General features: G+C 42.8%; 1 protein-coding gene across 2 annotated transcripts; it reads left to right on the forward strand.

Annotated features, from left to right (window-relative positions):
* The first annotated feature begins 3,391 nt into the window (after positions 1–3,391).
* Positions 3,392–15,851, forward strand: LOC307263261 (uncharacterized protein). Of its 2 annotated transcripts, XM_080044379.1 has the most exons (11): positions 3,392–3,542; positions 6,090–6,653; positions 11,311–11,358; positions 12,382–12,432; positions 12,686–12,991; positions 13,382–13,414; positions 13,581–13,754; positions 14,062–14,163; positions 14,378–14,485; positions 14,680–14,780; positions 14,905–15,851. In XM_080044379.1, exons 1-10 carry the CDS (start codon positions 3,498–3,500, stop codon positions 14,740–14,742), a joined length of 1,494 nt encoding a protein of 497 aa, XP_079900505.1. In that variant the 5' UTR covers positions 3,392–3,497; the 3' UTR covers positions 14,743–14,780; positions 14,905–15,851. The 2 variants fall into 2 exon arrangements, with proteins under 2 accessions (XP_079900505.1, XP_079900506.1); XM_080044380.1 differs by lacking the exon at positions 12,686–12,991.
* Positions 15,852–16,516: the final 665 nt, after the last annotated feature.

Raw genomic sequence — 16,516 nt, forward strand, 5'->3', positions numbered from 1 at the left:
GGTGTGAAACTAGCACAAAATGCAATACAATGATGTAACAGGGTGTTTGAATACCATGCGGAGAAGCAAGGGTGGAAACTAGTAAAGTGATACAAACGTAAATGTACTGTATTTTAATTCTATAGGGAAAAAAAGATTTAGGGGCTTCAAATAACAAGACTTTCAGAGCAGACTGTTTGTCCTCTGCAACTAACCTGTCTGCTTGAATCAACTTGTTACTCTGGTGTAAATAGATTTTAGTCAAATGCATCCTGCCCATAGATAGTATCCTGCCAGAACAGTGTGTGCTTCATTATTTGTTTGTTTAACACACAATCAAAATGTAGAGAGGAAGAGGTTGAATAAAGCAAGTGAAATCTGTACTACATGTTTTGCCTTATCTTCTACCACTATACATTTCCACATTACTGCTATTTGCACTTCTGGTTCGATGTTGTCTCAGTACTTGTGCCTAGTGCATTGACAATAAAGTCAAATCAATCTAATCTAATGTAATTTAATCAGGGAATGCTCTTGAGAAAGCATTAGTTAACACCGAAGCCAGTTTGAATACAACAGAAGTTAACAAGATTAGCGTTTTACATGACGACAACACTAGCTGTCCACTGTAATCGAATGACTCAGACAGTTACTCTTGGATGGGGTCATACTGTATCTCTGTAGGGGTTAGGAAAGTATCTTGTCACACGTGTTGGGCAAAATTTGCATATGACTGTAAGATTCAGACTGTACATCCAATAGACAAACATGTTTAGTATGTGGCATGTGACTCTGTGGCAGTGATACAGTGTGGATGTCATTATGTACATAAGCTTCCTCGTATGGAAACAAACAAATACACACACACACACACACACACACACACACACACACACACACACACACACACACACACACACACACACACACACACACACACACACACACACACACACACACACAAATGTAACTTATTTCCCTTGCTGCATAATGATCACATCCACGTTTCAATTCAATTCAATTTGATATAAACAACCCTGGCCCCAAAAGGATTATTCCTCATGTATGTAATGATCCCCTGAAACAAGAAACAATAACTGACCGGAGTGTATCTGCTCTCCTCTCATGTGACAAAGTGTAGAGTCATGAGTCATGCCTCTAAAAACTGTTGCATAGCTCATCCTCAATTATTATCACCGGGCCAAATGTTTTAGCTCTTTTTTTTTGTGGTATCTAAAAAAAGCAACTGATGGTCAAATCATCTATCATTTTACAATCATTATTAATTCATCTAGAGGTTTGGTAGTTTCTTCACAGGTATGCTAAAAACACAGCACTTTGTTTCTACACACCATCAGTCTGTAGAACAAGTAAATCAGTCATATAGAGTCAACAACAATCCCTGTGCAATAACTCTGCAAATCCAAAATGAAATACACACTGATTTTAGACATGTATATATCATTTGGAAATAAAAACGTAAGCAGTGCATGCTGTAAACAGACATTTATACATGATATACTGTCCATGCAACCTAGTGTATACAATATAAAGTGACTTATTAATCAGCCAATATTTATTCCAGCACTCTTTGCACTCTGCACATTTCTTCTTGTAACAGTTTGACTTGTATACACTTTGTATGTGGTTGCTTTTTCATATATTTATCAATGCATCTGCAACTTGTATATATACATAAAAGTTCATATTTACCCACTCCCTGTTTTTAGCTGTATGCACCTTGAGAGCAGCCAAAAACAGGAGTCGAATTCCTTGTAGGTGTGAACATACTTGGCCAGTAAAGCTGCAAACCAACTCCAACTAGCACTATTAAGTGTACTGTACACCATCTGTATAATTTCACATTGGGCTCATCCCATGTGGTTGACTGTAATGCACCCAAACTTACAGCAGCTGTACAGTATGGTCTACAGAGATTTTCTTGAGCTACATGGTGGTGTCACAACCCCATGTAGAAGCACTGTATGTTCAGTTCGTAATCCAGCCGCACTCACACTCTCGAGGAATAAATCAGGCTGCAAGACGCGACTGCCAGGTTACGTAACATCAACTCACTGGTTTGTATATAACAGCATCAGCTAAACACTAAAATCCCTCCCAAAAAAATGAAAGCTGAGCTCACTCCTCCCCCTCACTGCACAATCTATATGAAGAATAAACTCGTTTGGGGAAGTTCAATGTTTCCTACACACGAATAGGACAATAGACACACAATAAAGCACTTATTTCTTCTTCTTTTTCTGTAGCTATGCATGAGTGTGGCTCTACCCAAGTGAGCTGGAGACAATGGGCGCTCACAACTGATGCAGTGCCAGGGTGGTGGTGGGAGTAGACACATGCACAGGCTTTCTCTCTCTTTAGTCCCTCAATCAGATGAACACAATGACAACTATTCTCTGGCATCAGGAGGATTTTCAATTAGTTCAGAAAAGTTGACAGAGCACACAGTGTTTTGAATGTTGGAGGAGCAGTTTGTGCGTGTTTGTCTGCCTGCTAGTTTGTTTGTTTGTTTGTTTGTTTACTCTGGAGCCTCTACATGTATTTGTGGCATGTTGTCTGTTATGTATGTTACAAAACCGACCTTGAGTTGCTCTCAAAGAAGAAAAGGTAGATAAGAAAAGGTAGAAATCGTAGTATAGACCACGTGTAAGGCAAGCCATGTGCTTGAGTCAAAAAGTATTTCTAGCTGATGCACTGTTGCACAGGAGGGGGTGTGGCACTCCTAAAACCCATACCCCCCCCCCCTCTCTCTCTCTCTCTCTCTGTCTCAGTGGCGGAGCCAGGGGGGACTGGGGTGGCCACGTCAATAGTTTTAATTGCATTTCTCAGGCATGAAAGCAAAGAGCCATGTCGGCAAACTGACAGCGCGACAAGAGAAAATACAGTTAGTTTCAGTCTACAGCAATACAATCACCACCTAAACATGGGCATCTTTTAAATAAAGCCTCTTGTTTTCATGATCATTAGGGCTTTGATGCAAATTTTTAAGTCTGAACATGGCAGCTGTGGTGCAGTTTTTTCAGCAACACATGTATTGAAGCACATTTTTTCATGGGGAGTACCCCCAGACTCCCACTTATGTTGAAGCGAAACCTAAGCCCAAAATTTTCACTGGCCCCATCCTGGCCACCCCAATGAACATTTCCTGGCTCCGCCACTGCTCTGTCTGTCTCCCTCTCCCTTTGCTTTTGTTGGACACAGTCACATAACACAACCCATCATCTAACCAGCCAATAGGTAGCCCAACTCTACGTACAGTCATCTCAACAGAGTCGTCTTTCGTGTGCATATGCTTTAGGTAGGGGGCGTGCATGTGTCCCTCCCCCTCCTCTCTCTGCCCGCCACGCCCCCCATCTTTCATCCCGGTCCTCCGATAGGTTCGGTTCAAAGGTAACAGCAAGACCGGGGGCTCTATAAAGATCCTCTTTGTTCACTCGGCCTCTTTGCTCCTCTCATTTCTTCTCCGTTCAGTCCACTTCCCATCAACAAACGCCAAGATGCCCAGCAAGAGAAAGAAGAACAAGCGCCGCATGAGGAGAGTGGTAAGTGGTGACAGGCGCGCTTTTTTTTATTTCCCACTATAGGTTTTTAATTCTCATCATCACGGTCATATCCGAAGTTTATAGGGCTTATTTATAATATGAACTCAAGTTAGGGAGAACCTTCTCCGTTTGGAAAATGTTGATGATAATAACCTTTTGAAATAGCTTGCAATGGTGGTAGTGGTTGTGTAAGCTAAAGTGCGTCGTTCGGTTTTTCAAAAAGATGGGAGGAAAAAAATGGATTTTTGGAATCGTTATTTTGTGTTTTTGTTCACTCAACCAAACGTTATTGATTGCTATGAACGTTAAAATATTGTTTATACTATTGCACGATTTTTATGCAAATTGTGTTTTGCACTTTTGGTCAAATCAAGCTTCTACACAAACACTTCCAAAAACCTACCGATAGGTTATGTGACAAAAAAATAAAAAAAATAAAATGAAAATAGGTTCGTGTTTTTGTCAATAATTGCTTATTTGATTGCATATTCACTTTAGTGTTGCTTTCGACGCACTGAACTTCGAGGCGCGCTCCGAGCACCACGTGCATACAATCTCGCAGATATGGGAGGCTGCGCAAAAAAGAAGAAAAATACCAAATAACTTCTATCCAAATCATGCAACCAATTTGTATGAGAACCGACGACATACATTCTTCTGACTCACTTAAATGTGCAAGAGACAAATAAAGTTCATAGCTGAAGGCCTGCGCGTCTCGTGCGCGCTCTGCATACATTTTTAAAATGCTGGGATGGAGACTCCAGGTTTATAGATGTCTGTGGTTTATTGCCATCAAACGTAAACATTGCCCCACTTCACGCCATCACATTTGATTGTAAACTTGCTGCTCTTGTTACATAATTCAGTATACAAAAGCAGCAGCCAATGATATAATGATTGGCAATGATCTGACTCCCTCCCCACTCTTCTGGGGGACATTTTACTTCTGAACATTGAGTGCCCGAAGAGAAGGAGAAGGTGTGGCAGTGTGCAAAGAGGGGAGGGGTCTGCAATGAGTTGCACAAGTACACACGCAACACAGAGGCTCTAGTTTCAGAGGGCAAAGGTAACTCCATCATAGAACAGTGTCCAGTTGTTTATTTGTTCTTATCATAACCATTTCAAACCATGCTCTATTATTCTCATTTCAGCCTAAAAACAAATCACTTGCTGCACCCTAGAAAGTTATCTTGAAGCCCAGTCCACTCTTTAACTCCAGGGGAAGTTTGGGGCATTCTTCCTCAGCCACCTCACCACCTCCCTCGCCCCTCCTCTCTTCCCCCCTCTCACTGGGCTGGCCAGACCGGGACTCTCAACACCACACCACTCTATTTGGTAGTGTGTTGACTCCAGGAATGTCTTTGCTTCAGTTTTGCCTGATTGCCAGAGTCTCAGTCTGCACAATCTCTCTGATTCTCTCTCAGAGTCGGCCACTAGTCACACTCACAGATAAAGGCCAGTTTAAGCTCAGTGTTATCACCCATTCCCTCAGAGCTGTCAGAGCACAGGAAGGTAAGGGGCGTTTGAACACTTGAAGACATGCCTTCGTTTGTATGCAAGCATTATAACTTAGTATAAAACCGGTTGCTCTCCAACAGTGGCATGGCCTCTTTAAAAAAACATGCCCAAGGAACACAATTAGCATGGTTGATAAGTTTGAATCTATTCATGACTCTACAATGGAGAGGTTTGCATTGCTAGGCGGTGAGATATTTGTGATCAGAGACAATGGACAGGGGGGTTGTTATGACTGGGCTAGGTGGACAGGCGTTGACGTACAGTATGCCCTTACACACACATGCCTTGTTAGCTTACAGCACCATTGGCTCCTGCTCTTTGAATGCCTCACTGGCCGTCAGCCCCCTTTCACAAAAGCATTTTGGGGGCACGATTGTAACCTGATTATGATGTGATTAGGCCTACTGTCTGGCGCGCGGGGGATCCACGAGCGCTGCTGACTCGCACGGTTTCTATTCCCGCTTCACCGGGCCTGTCAGGACCGCTCCGATTCAACCAATTAGCTCCGATGGTCTGCACACCCAAAACCTCCAGCCCGAGGGGGTTTTGTCCAGAGCTGAATAACATGTTAGATCTGGCCAGGGGTGGTATGCCCGGCATTCCTGTAGACAGAAATGTGCTAGGATGAGCAACCGAGTGACAACAACATCAAGGTCTGAATAGGCCTACGACCAGGGTCCTAGTAGCAAAAACTCCTCATATGCCTCTTTCTTTGTAGTTCTCCGTCATCGTGAGGTCAATTTCTTTGTACACTTTACACCTTTTTTGAAGCCACTATAAATTAAGTGTCACAGTACTTTGTGTGGAAAGAACGGGTCTTCATTCTTTTCAGTTTTGAAACTTTAAACAAAGATCAGTTGTGTGAGAGTAAAAACCAATGATGAACTAATTTTCCTTCTGCTTAATATCCAAAACAACATTTTCCAAAACAGAATGATTCCCAGCTCCAGGGCATTAAAGAATTGTGGCTCCATTTCAACCATTAACCCAGATGTTTTTTTTTCTCTTTTCTTTCCCCCCTCTTTGCAGCAAGCCTATAGGAGAGCACTCGAAGAGCAGCATGCACTCAACCCCCCAGCCAAAGCCAGCCCGGCCATCGCAGTGAGTGCGCCCCCTGCGGCAAAGAAAGCTCCGGCACCGTTCTTTGCTCCTGCTCCAGTCATTGAAAAGATCCCCGAGCCCGTTCCCGTCGCTGTCCCCATTGTGGAGGCGGCTCCCATTGTAGAACCAACACCAGAACCCATTGTAGAACCCACACCTGAACCCATCAGAGAACCCACACCAGAACCCATCAGAGAACCCACACCAGAACCCATCAGAGAACCCACACCAGAACCCATTGTAGAAGCAACGGCAGAACCCATTGTTGAAGCAACGCCAGAGCCTGTCGCAGAGCCCGCCCCAGTCGAGGTAGCAGAACCAGAGCCCGAGGTGGTGGAAGAAATTGTGGCCGAAGTGGAGGTTGAAGCCCCAGCCCCGGTCGCTGAAGAAGTCCTTGAGGCAGCAGCAGTAGCAGAAGAGCCCTGTGTAGTTGAGGAGGAGGCAGCACCAGAGCCTGAACCTATCATTCCCGAAGCAGAACCAGAAGCTGAGGTAAGAATGGCTTCTTTAAAAAAAAATGTAGGTGATGATGCTTGAGACAGACATTTGATTGGGGATTAAGAAGTGTTGGTTCGCCTGTCAGTACAATTCCATCTTAAAAATGCTAGTGGATAACCAAAACTTCCATAGTTAACCAAACACTTCCTGAGACAGTATCCCTGTCAACATGTCAAACTTTTTATAGAGTGATTCCTGGAGGAACTTCTCAGGTTCTTCCATAGGTCTGGCGTGATGGCTCCTCAAATGCCATCTACTGCGAGTGTTAAGATGCAACGTTTGTAGCAACTATATTTTTGATCCCAGAGTGTGCCTATTACATCTGAGGATATTTTACCAAGTTGGTTCTTTACTGGGGCAATGGAGCAGCATAGGGTTCATCATGTTTCTTAGTGTGAATGCAGTTGCCAGATTGAGAAATAATCTTAAATAGGTGCATTTTTGCTTATGGTTTTGCGGGAAAGAGACATTTTGTCACGGGCTGTTTCTGTATATAGCTTGTCACTGTTGGTTTGAGTTTTGTGGACGACCAATTTGGTGAAATGATATGTTCTTCAGTGATTGGTTCCTCGTGGTGGAAAGGAGGTGGAGATGGTGAAGGGTGGGAGGCAAAGGGAACAGCGTGTTCCATTTAGCATGGAGGTGGGAAAATGGAGAATGATTGTAGGCTACATCACTGGGGGGCTGGGCAACGGCTTTTTTCAGTCATTATACATTTTCACCTACATTAGACCACGTGTGTGTCACTTCGCATGTGCCCTAGAGGTTTTACCTATTTTTAAATAGGCTTGTTGAATGAGACAGATGGGACCTTTGCTCTCTTAAAAATCCATGTGGTTATCACAACGGGGTTTGGCTGGTTTTATTGTATTATTGTGCTGCAAGAAGAGGTTTTCCAATTTTTTTATGGAAAAGCTCGTTGTCTGACCTTTTTGACTATTTATTTTGACAAGTTGTCCCTTTAACAAAACCTTTTTTTTGTATTATAGTTATTTTTTAACTGTGCTTTTTTTATATACTGTTTTGAAAAAACGTTTATCAGTGATAAAATAACAATATCAGTGAGAATTCTATTTTCATTTGCAAGCTAAAAAATTATGAGCACATGGGTCTTTGTTCATGCATCCATCATGAAGACACTTTGGGAACAGAATGTTCCATTTCAGGCAGTAGACTGCAGGCTATGTGTTGGCGCACACACAAGCCAGGCTCTGTACATACATGTACAGCTGTGTACACGCACGCACGCTCACACACACACACACACACACACACACACACACACACACACACACACACACACACACGCACACACTCACTATCAATCTCCCAGTAACTGAGACATGACCACATATGTTGCACATGTATGTGCTCACATGTGTCCTGTCCACATGCACGTGAGGGGCCAAAGAAGGTGTTATCTTTGGCATGGCTATTTTCTACCACTTCTTCTCCAGTAATGTTTGGGTTTTCCAGCCCAGTTTACATATACTATGTTTTAATGGGAGGTTTGGATTTTCCCTTATAAACCTTAGGGTATTGCGGTAAATACATTTCTATTATAGTATCAGGATGGCCTGCCCATCATTGTATAATTTTAAAGCTGTGGCAGTATCCAGCCCCTCCCCCCTCCCTCCCTCCCTTCCTTTCTCCCTCCCTCCTCTCTCCCTCCCTCCTCTCTTCCACCACACCATCAATCTCTCTTCCTCCTCCCTTCTTGCCTTGCTCCGTCTCTCTCTGCTCCCTCACTGATGCACCTTCGCAAAACTGAAAATTACTCATTGCTGGCTGCAACTGCAAACACACGCAGTAGCCCTTTTTGCTTTTCTGAAAAGATTTTGAAGTTTTGACCTTGTTTAAAAGTTTTGCTCACAAAAAAATATACAGTTGTTTTGGCCACAGTCCTGCAGGAAAGTGTGCCCTTTGTGACCCCCCCGTGTCAGGCTAGAGTTGGATACCACTCGGTCAGTTGATTGATAAGTGATACTAGAATCAGAGTATTATGGGGCTCGTATTCAGCTGGCTTTGGGACCGCAGCGAGGCGGCCCCTCCACATATGCTTGTCGACACGGAGGCTCAGGTGAGTGTAAACCCACCACCCAACCCAACCAGACCTGCTTGCTGAGTGTCTTTCATTTCTCTGTGGCCATGAAGCGTTTGGTGGGTGGGTGTGGCTACTACTCAGGCTGAACATTTTGTACCAGCTTGCAACCTCCGTGCTGCAACACCCCCCTCCTTCCCCTCCACTCCCTCTACCATCCATCTCCCGTAAATTCACTTTGCTGGGAGTAATGGGAGGAGGCAGGAGTGGAGAATGTTGGGTATTGAGTTCTGTGTTGGGGCATTGGAGGGGAGGGGGGGTACATGTGCCTGTTGAAGTGTGTGCCTGCATATGTGTAAAGTTGTGTAGTTTAGCCTTTGGTATTTGGTGTGTTGAAGAGGAGCCTATGGACAGCTGTCGCAACCTTTTTTCAGATTCGGCGACAAATCTCTAGGGAAGGGAAGACTTGGCGTACATTTGCTTTCAATTCGCCCCCTATTGAAATGCTAATTACAGCATGCTCATAAATGATTGGTTGGCTTATTGTCATTCATTTGCATCTGACAAGATAGCCAGAGGGAGGAAAAATAGGGGGCGACCAAGATGTGTTAAGAAAATCAAAGATGATTTAAAAAGAAATTTGAACAATTACCTTGTTACTCGTGGAGCGACTCAACACCCCTTCCCCCAATGTCCAGCCTTCCTCCACACACATGCGGCCCCCTTCCACACACACACACACACACACACACACATCCTACACACACACATTTCCTGACATCCTTTATGGGTTTGTTTTTGGAGAACTACACAGTAGAGCTTTGTTAGCCAAACCATGATGTTTTGCACAGTTTAAATGCTGCCCTAGCTTTTTTTCTTCTTCTTTTTATGCTAAGTGTGATTTATGAAAGACCTTTGTGAGACCCCCCCCCCATTTGTAGTTTATTAAAGAACTACAGGTACTCTTTGCAAGATTGGCAAAACTTGTTCCCCAAACATTGAATTGGTTGTCAGAGATCCAGAAAAAAACATGCACTTGTGTGTGTGAGCATAAAGTTTGTTGGAACATAGAGCTCTTTGCATTGCAGGTACACAATGTTCTTCTTCGTGGGTTAAACTGTTGTTTGTGGCTAATTGTAGATGGGCTTGGATTGACTAGTGGGGCAGGATCTCTGTGCAGATCAGTTTGGTACAAAGTGTTCTGGTGCTGGGACAGATAGGAAGGGGGCGTGTAGACTTAATGTACACGTGTAGCTGTGTGTGTTTTCCTGTAAAGCAAAGGAAGGCATATAGTCCAACTCCCTCCCTCCCTCCTTCCCCCACTCTTTCCTTCCCTCCCCTCTTTCTGTCCCCTATAGCGTCCCCTATATATAGCTGGAGTATATACTGAGTATGTATTTACCCTTCTCAACGACACGTGCATTTTTGCCCACTTTGCTTTTGTTCACGCGTGGTTAAATCCCTAATACAGGATTCCTCACCTCCCAATAGTAAAGAGGAGGCGATTGTTAAGTAAGCAACAAGCATTTTTAACTTTTTCTTCTTAAGCTGTTTTCGCTCTCTTTTGACCATTGCAGTTAGAAAGACTGGGGTGATTTTAGTCAATGGATGATTTACTAGCAGTATAGTAGCAGCATGCATGCACCAGTCCTGTCCTACTTTGAAGAGGGGTTGGTACAAGGCCGTCTAAATAATTTACTGTCGGGTCTGTGGAGAATTACAACATCTATGTGCCGCTCCCTGTGATTGTCACTATGGCTCAACACACTTGGATGCTCAGCCGTTGCCACATGTGGACATGTAGGCTACTGCAAGCTGTTACAAACATGTCCTTGGCATTAAAAAATAAGTTTTTGTATTTCTATGTCTAATTTTATTTATATTATGAGTGTTACAATAATACAAGAAGGCCCTAAAGCAGTGCTGTCTAGAGTGCAGATGTTCCCCATTTCCATTTAAAAGATTTATGTCCTTTAGGTTTAATGGGGAAAATAATTAAGTTAAGAGTCTGAGCTGTATTATAGCTTAAGGGGGCGTATCAGCTTCCCTCTATGCAATTGGTTGTAGCATTCCCGTAGGATGCATAATGTTCCTTTTCTTCCCCCCAGAAATACAGCTGCGCTCACTCACAAAGCAAACTCTTAGGAAGAGTGTGTAGATATGTAGTTTGTGTGTAGTATATGTGTGTAGGCCAGCCCGTGTAGTTGTACAATCTGGGAAACAAAAAAACAAATTTTGGCAAATGTCTTCTCTTTAAAATAAACCTGCTGAACCTCCTACTAGGTTTTTTTTTTTTATATATAAGTGAAACGCCTGGAGGTTATCACAGCCATGAGTTTGGTTGACAATCTCATGTGCAGAAGTTCACTTTGCTCTCGGCACATTTTCATTAACTGCGGTTTGTGACCCCTCCCAAAGCCTCACCTTTATCTGTCAGAGAACATCAAGCAACGGTGTTTAATTGGCTGTGAATGCGTGTGAATATTATCCCCAGATGCACTTCTGATTTGAGATGTGCCGTTTGTTATCTCCGCTACTTTTTAGTAGTTTAAATACAGGTTTTTTTATTTATGATTGTGTTTTCTGACTCTCTATTTTTTTCTTTCATAGGTCATAGCCGAAGTTGAGGCTCCAGTGGCGGCTCCTGTCGAGACTGAGGTAAAACATGGCTGCTTTTTAGATTTAACACACATGCTCTCAGTCCCCATTCTGTTCCCCTGAGGCAGATGACACAGGTGTGGAAGGGTACAAGTGGAGCATAACTCAATGTGACAGCTTTCAAGTTAGACCTGCTTTGATTTTTTAAACATGTTATCACAGATAACATTACTAAAATGTACTGAGAAAGGGGTCAGCCTTCGCCTACAAGTTAGTAAAGCAATTAGGTGTCTAGGAGGAAAACAAACACCACTTCTCTCAAACATTTTACAAATAACCTGTGTTGTTCTGACATACAGTCAAGTTTTTCTTGGGACAAGTATGGTAAAAAAAAACATATCAATCAATCAATCATCTTAACTGATCAGTGGCCATTTAAGCTAACCACACTGTTTTTATATAAGCATAATACAGGACATTCATTGAGTACAAAGAACAAAACGGCCTTTAATACATTTCGGTGTTGCTCACGTCACACCAGACAAGTTGTGCAAAAGATGACATACGTCAAACCTGGGGTGTAGCTCAGAGTTTCCACTCATGTTTAATAAGTTCATGGTAACTGGACAAGAGACAAGCCTTTCGATGGAAAAGTGTTGAAAGTTTGTGTGAACTCAACTTCACACCTTTCGGTTAACAAACTCCTCAGCCCCAGGCCTCTTTCTCCTTAAATTACACAGTAGTCAGGTCAGTGAGAATGTGGCTGAACTACTCTATAACACCAATTTTATGGACTTTTATGGATTTACCACCCAACTAATCACATACATAAACTCATTAGTGTCCATTACAAACCAAGAGAAGAATCCAAACAGCCTATAATTGTAGTTAATGAGGTATTTAGACTAGGCTCTGCAGGTAGTGTGGAAGTTGTAATTAGGCAACAAGTCCTTAACAGAGCAGTCAGTTTAAAGTGATTGCTTTACGATGACTTTAGGCTGGAGGTTGTTTTCAGCGAGTTTTGTAAAGTGTGTTGTTACCAGGTAAACAACCATAGCTAAAGTCTTCTATCTCCTTCTCCAGATTCTTACAGAGGAGATCTCGATCATCACAGAGACCGCAGAGGTCGTAGAGGTAAGACTGACCTTCTTTAATAACAGCATGTGGCTTGATGTTGTATTTCATATCATAATAAACTCCATATCATCTTATAAAATAGACAGTTGCCCTTTGTAAAGCATTTCACGCTCATTGCTTAACCAGGAAAGGAAAAACCTGGTTGATCAATGATTCATACAAAGTGCCGACCGCCTTTTATGTGTTTCCATTGTTGCATGTTGCATGGTGTGTTAATCTGTGTATATCGTGTTGGTTTTTGAATGTGCAGCAGACGCAAAATGTCTGCGAGCCCGAGGTGGAGGCAGAGGCAGTGGCAGTGGCAGAGGAGGTTGCCGTCATTGAGGCGGAGGTGGAAGTGGCCGCAGCCGACGTTGTAACCATTCCAGAAGAAGTGGTAGAAGCACAGGTCTGTGAAGAGGTGGCTGAGCCCGCCGCAGAGGAGGTGCTAACCCTCACAGAGACAGTGGTGGAACCAGAATTAGCAATCTGTATCGCCGCGGCCCCAGTCCAGGACGAAGCCGAAGTAGAAGTGTTGCCCGAAGAAGAGGCTGCTGAGCCTTTAACAGTGACAGAGGTGCCACATTGATTACCAAAAGAAAAACAACTTTTTTCCCCCCTCTTTTCTCTTCAACTCCTTTTTTTTTTTTTGAAATTTTCCTCCCAAGAACTACAAGGATGATACAGGAGTGCATGTGTGACTTTGTGAACGTCTTGTGTGCTGTCTATGTGTGTGTGTGTATGTGTGCAGCATGCGTCATGATTAGTTGTGATTATTGTTGTAAAAGTGCCCCCGTCGTTATCTTATCATCCAGTAGCATTGCTGTAAATATGCTGTAGAATTTCATCGATGACTTCATCGTTTTCTTGCCTTTTTTCATCCCTTTGCATAATTATTTTCACAGTTCAACTTAACAGCAAAGACTAATGACTTACTGTGTCCCGCTATTTGTTTTGTGTGTATTAGGATGCTCCTGCCGAAGCTGTGGAAATCCCAGAGGTGTGTATTCTTTTAATCTCCCATCAAGAAATGCATGATATAGTTGACTATATGCCATGCATTATATGACTAGTCATACTTAAGAAGTAGAAAGTTGACTTTGGCCACATACAGTATGCAAGTGTTGTTCTATATAGTGACATGTCCCTATGTGTCTCCTCTCCAGGTGGCCATGGTGGTCCCAGAGGCTCCGGTAGAAGAGGCCGAGGCCCCAGTACCTGCAGTGGAAGAGGTTGCTGCCACCCAGGAAGTCGCTGAAAGCTTTGTGGATGACTTTGTCGTCACAGAATCTGCCTCGGCAGTGGAGGTCGCCATCGCCGAGTCAGCTGTTGTAGAGCCGGTGAGAACCACACAAGATTAATGTATCATCAGACAGTACAATCGTTACAATAATAAGAAACATCCCAATAGTTTTGTTTGCCCTAAGATGAACCTGATCAGTTTAGCCACCAGAGTGCTACAAAAGGCTAGTATTATACCACCTCGGTATCATTTATCTTTAATTAATCCAGCGGAAAACACAGTATCTTTAGATATATTGCGTTTTTCTACTTGTCACAATGTCATGCTTATGTTACGCCTTCCTTTCCTGCAATGTCTATGCTCATCTTATTTAACAGAACACTCTATCTGCTTGCTATATTTAGGAAATCGTGGAAGTTAGTGAAACCCTATCGGGATCTATGGATGTGATGCCCGCAGAGCCAGAGCCAGAGCCCGTTGCTGCCCCCGCAGAAGAAATCGTCATTGTAAGTCATTTCCAGGCTTTAACAGCATCTTACACAGCCAGTACTAATCTGGTTCATTGTATTGTGAACTTGAGTAATTGTAGCTTGACACGTCATCAGGTGCAGCTTAGTATTGAACCACCATTTAAAGATATATTGTGTAAATATTCCTGTATTAGAGTATATGAGTCTTCTCTGTCTCCTAAATGCATCTCTCTGTTCCCCTCCCGTCCAGGAGGCCGCTGCTGAGACATGTATGGTGTCAGAAGAGCCCCAGGTAGAAATCTGTGACATCGCTTGTCAGATGAAGCTCGCTGTGGAGTCTGTTCAGCTCAGCTCAACGGTAAATGGATAATATAGGACGAGCGGCACAGCCTAAAAAGAAGAAGAATGTGTCAAAAATAAACCTGTCCTAGTTATTTAGAGTTGGCCCGTAGCAAGTGTCTTTAGGTAGTACATTTATCAGATGGTCATAGTGTAATATTGGGGATTTACAGTGCACTCACCTGACGTAATGTCTTGTTTTTGTTTTCTCAGGAGTTGTCAGTGGAGACAGCACTAAATGGACACATTGCTCCAGAGGTCGCCATCGAGGGCTAGATACGCATCACACAGCCTGGAGAAACTTTTTTGTCTTTGTAAGTGTCTCACAATATCGAAATCAGTCACTTTAATCACGTACATTGGATCTCATTTAGTTGGCACTGTTTCCATCATACACTAACCAAAAGCTTTGTTTTTCCTCTCCTTTGTCTCTTTCAGATTCCCCTTTGGTCATTCGGAGGACTCAAAGCTTTACAGGGAGTCAACCAGCCGACCTTTTTTAATTTGTAGGGCTTTACGACAGAAGCGCCAGGAAATCGAAGGGAGATCCACACTTGGAAGTGCCTTTTCCGGCCCTCGTTCCTGTCGAGAAAAAATAACACCAAACCAGATGTCAACCAACGCCAAACGGCTGCATTCGTGGCAGCAGAACAGACTGTTTGTCATACGTTTGCAGAAATGGAAACAAACTGTGACCCCCCCCCCCCACCCCTCTTTCTTTGTGTGTTTCTCCCCAAAAGCACGTACAGTTTATCTGCATTAGCAGTGGAAGCTGAAGTGCTGGAGAGATGGAGACTCCTTCAATGAGATAAATGGCAGTGCCTGATATCTCTTGTCGCGTTCCCATCTCTCCAGAACATCTTCTTCCACGCGACATACTCAAAACATGTGAATACTTTCGAACTGATGAATTCTGGTACAGTTTGTTGAGCCTATGTTCACAAGGGTGGGAGGGTCGACTTGTTTGTTTTTGTTTGTTTCACATTTCAAAATCACAGGTATTGCTTTTCAGGCCCTTTTTACTCTGAGAGACAAATCTACAAACTTTCCCCTCTTTTGCTTCCATGTCTGTCCCCTTCTCTGTCTCGATTAAGTGCCGATGCTAAGGTTAGCGTAATGCTACGACGCATCTTAAAGCTTTAGAGCTGAGAGAATGATACAGATATCAGGGAACAGGCTGGGAGCTAGCTTTCCGTTTTCTTCTTTTCCTCACTTTCCCTTTTTTTAATTCATTTTGTATAGACTATATGATGTGCTACAGTTTTGTGTTCAAAGTCTGTGCTCTGGATGGGGAAACGTGGTATGGTCTGGGTTTGAGAATCACTGTTGGGCTGTTGATGGGCTGACTTGATCCACCTTTGAAATAAAGCTGTAATTCATCGTGATTCAGGAGTTTGTGTCTTACTTGCCTTGCAGTCACATTATAAAAACACATATGAGAAACAGTCCATAAATATATTAAACATTAAATATTTCCAGCTTCATTTTTCAGGTCAATGTCTGACTCACACACAGAATATTTTGATAGCTTTCATATTTGGTGTGTGTTATGATTGCAACACTGTTTCCTAAGCCCACAGGAATTAATGGTAAAATAAATGTTGTTGCTGAAAGGGACAAATAATGAACATGGTCAAACTTGAGGTAAAACAAAACAGCCATAAATGCATCATGACATAAAGAGTGTGACCATGTGACATTTTACCTAGAAGATTTCAAGATGTGATGACTGTAAAGCAAACTTATTTGAAAATTGAAAAGGAACATCGGTGTAGAAATTGGGTTATTGCTAAATAAACAAGCCATTAACATAGTAAACTCAAGTTAATACTCTTTAGTAGCACTTCCAAAATGAATGGTAGCAACACCTTGGTTTGGTTGTCTTTTTAAAATATATTTGATGGGTATCTTATCAATCTTACTGGTCACAAAAACCTAATCTTACATCCAATGAAGTAGGAAACAGAGATATTATATTTAGGACCAAAGCACACAGACTACACGGTTTAAACAATTTAAAAAGGTAGCAGGTTTCTAATAATAACAAAAA

The sequence above is a fragment of the Ammodytes marinus genome (genome assembly GCF_949987685.1).
Source record: "Ammodytes marinus genome assembly, chromosome: 2".
In the NCBI taxonomy this organism is placed as follows: Eukaryota; Metazoa; Chordata; class Actinopteri; order Uranoscopiformes; family Ammodytidae; genus Ammodytes; species Ammodytes marinus.

Bases quoted from the DNA above. Each gene is read 5' to 3' on its own strand.
- LOC307263261 (XM_080044379.1), top strand. From the start codon at position 3,498: ATGCCCAGCAAGAGAAAGAAGAACAAGCGCCGCATGAGGAGAGTG. The intron at 6,654-11,310 runs GTAAGAATGGCT...TTTCTTTCATAG, and splicing joins AAGCAGAACCAGAAGCTGAG to GTCATAGCCGAAGTTGAGGC. The intron at 12,433-12,685 runs GTAAGACTGACC...TTGAATGTGCAG, and splicing joins AGACCGCAGAGGTCGTAGAG to CAGACGCAAAATGTCTGCGA.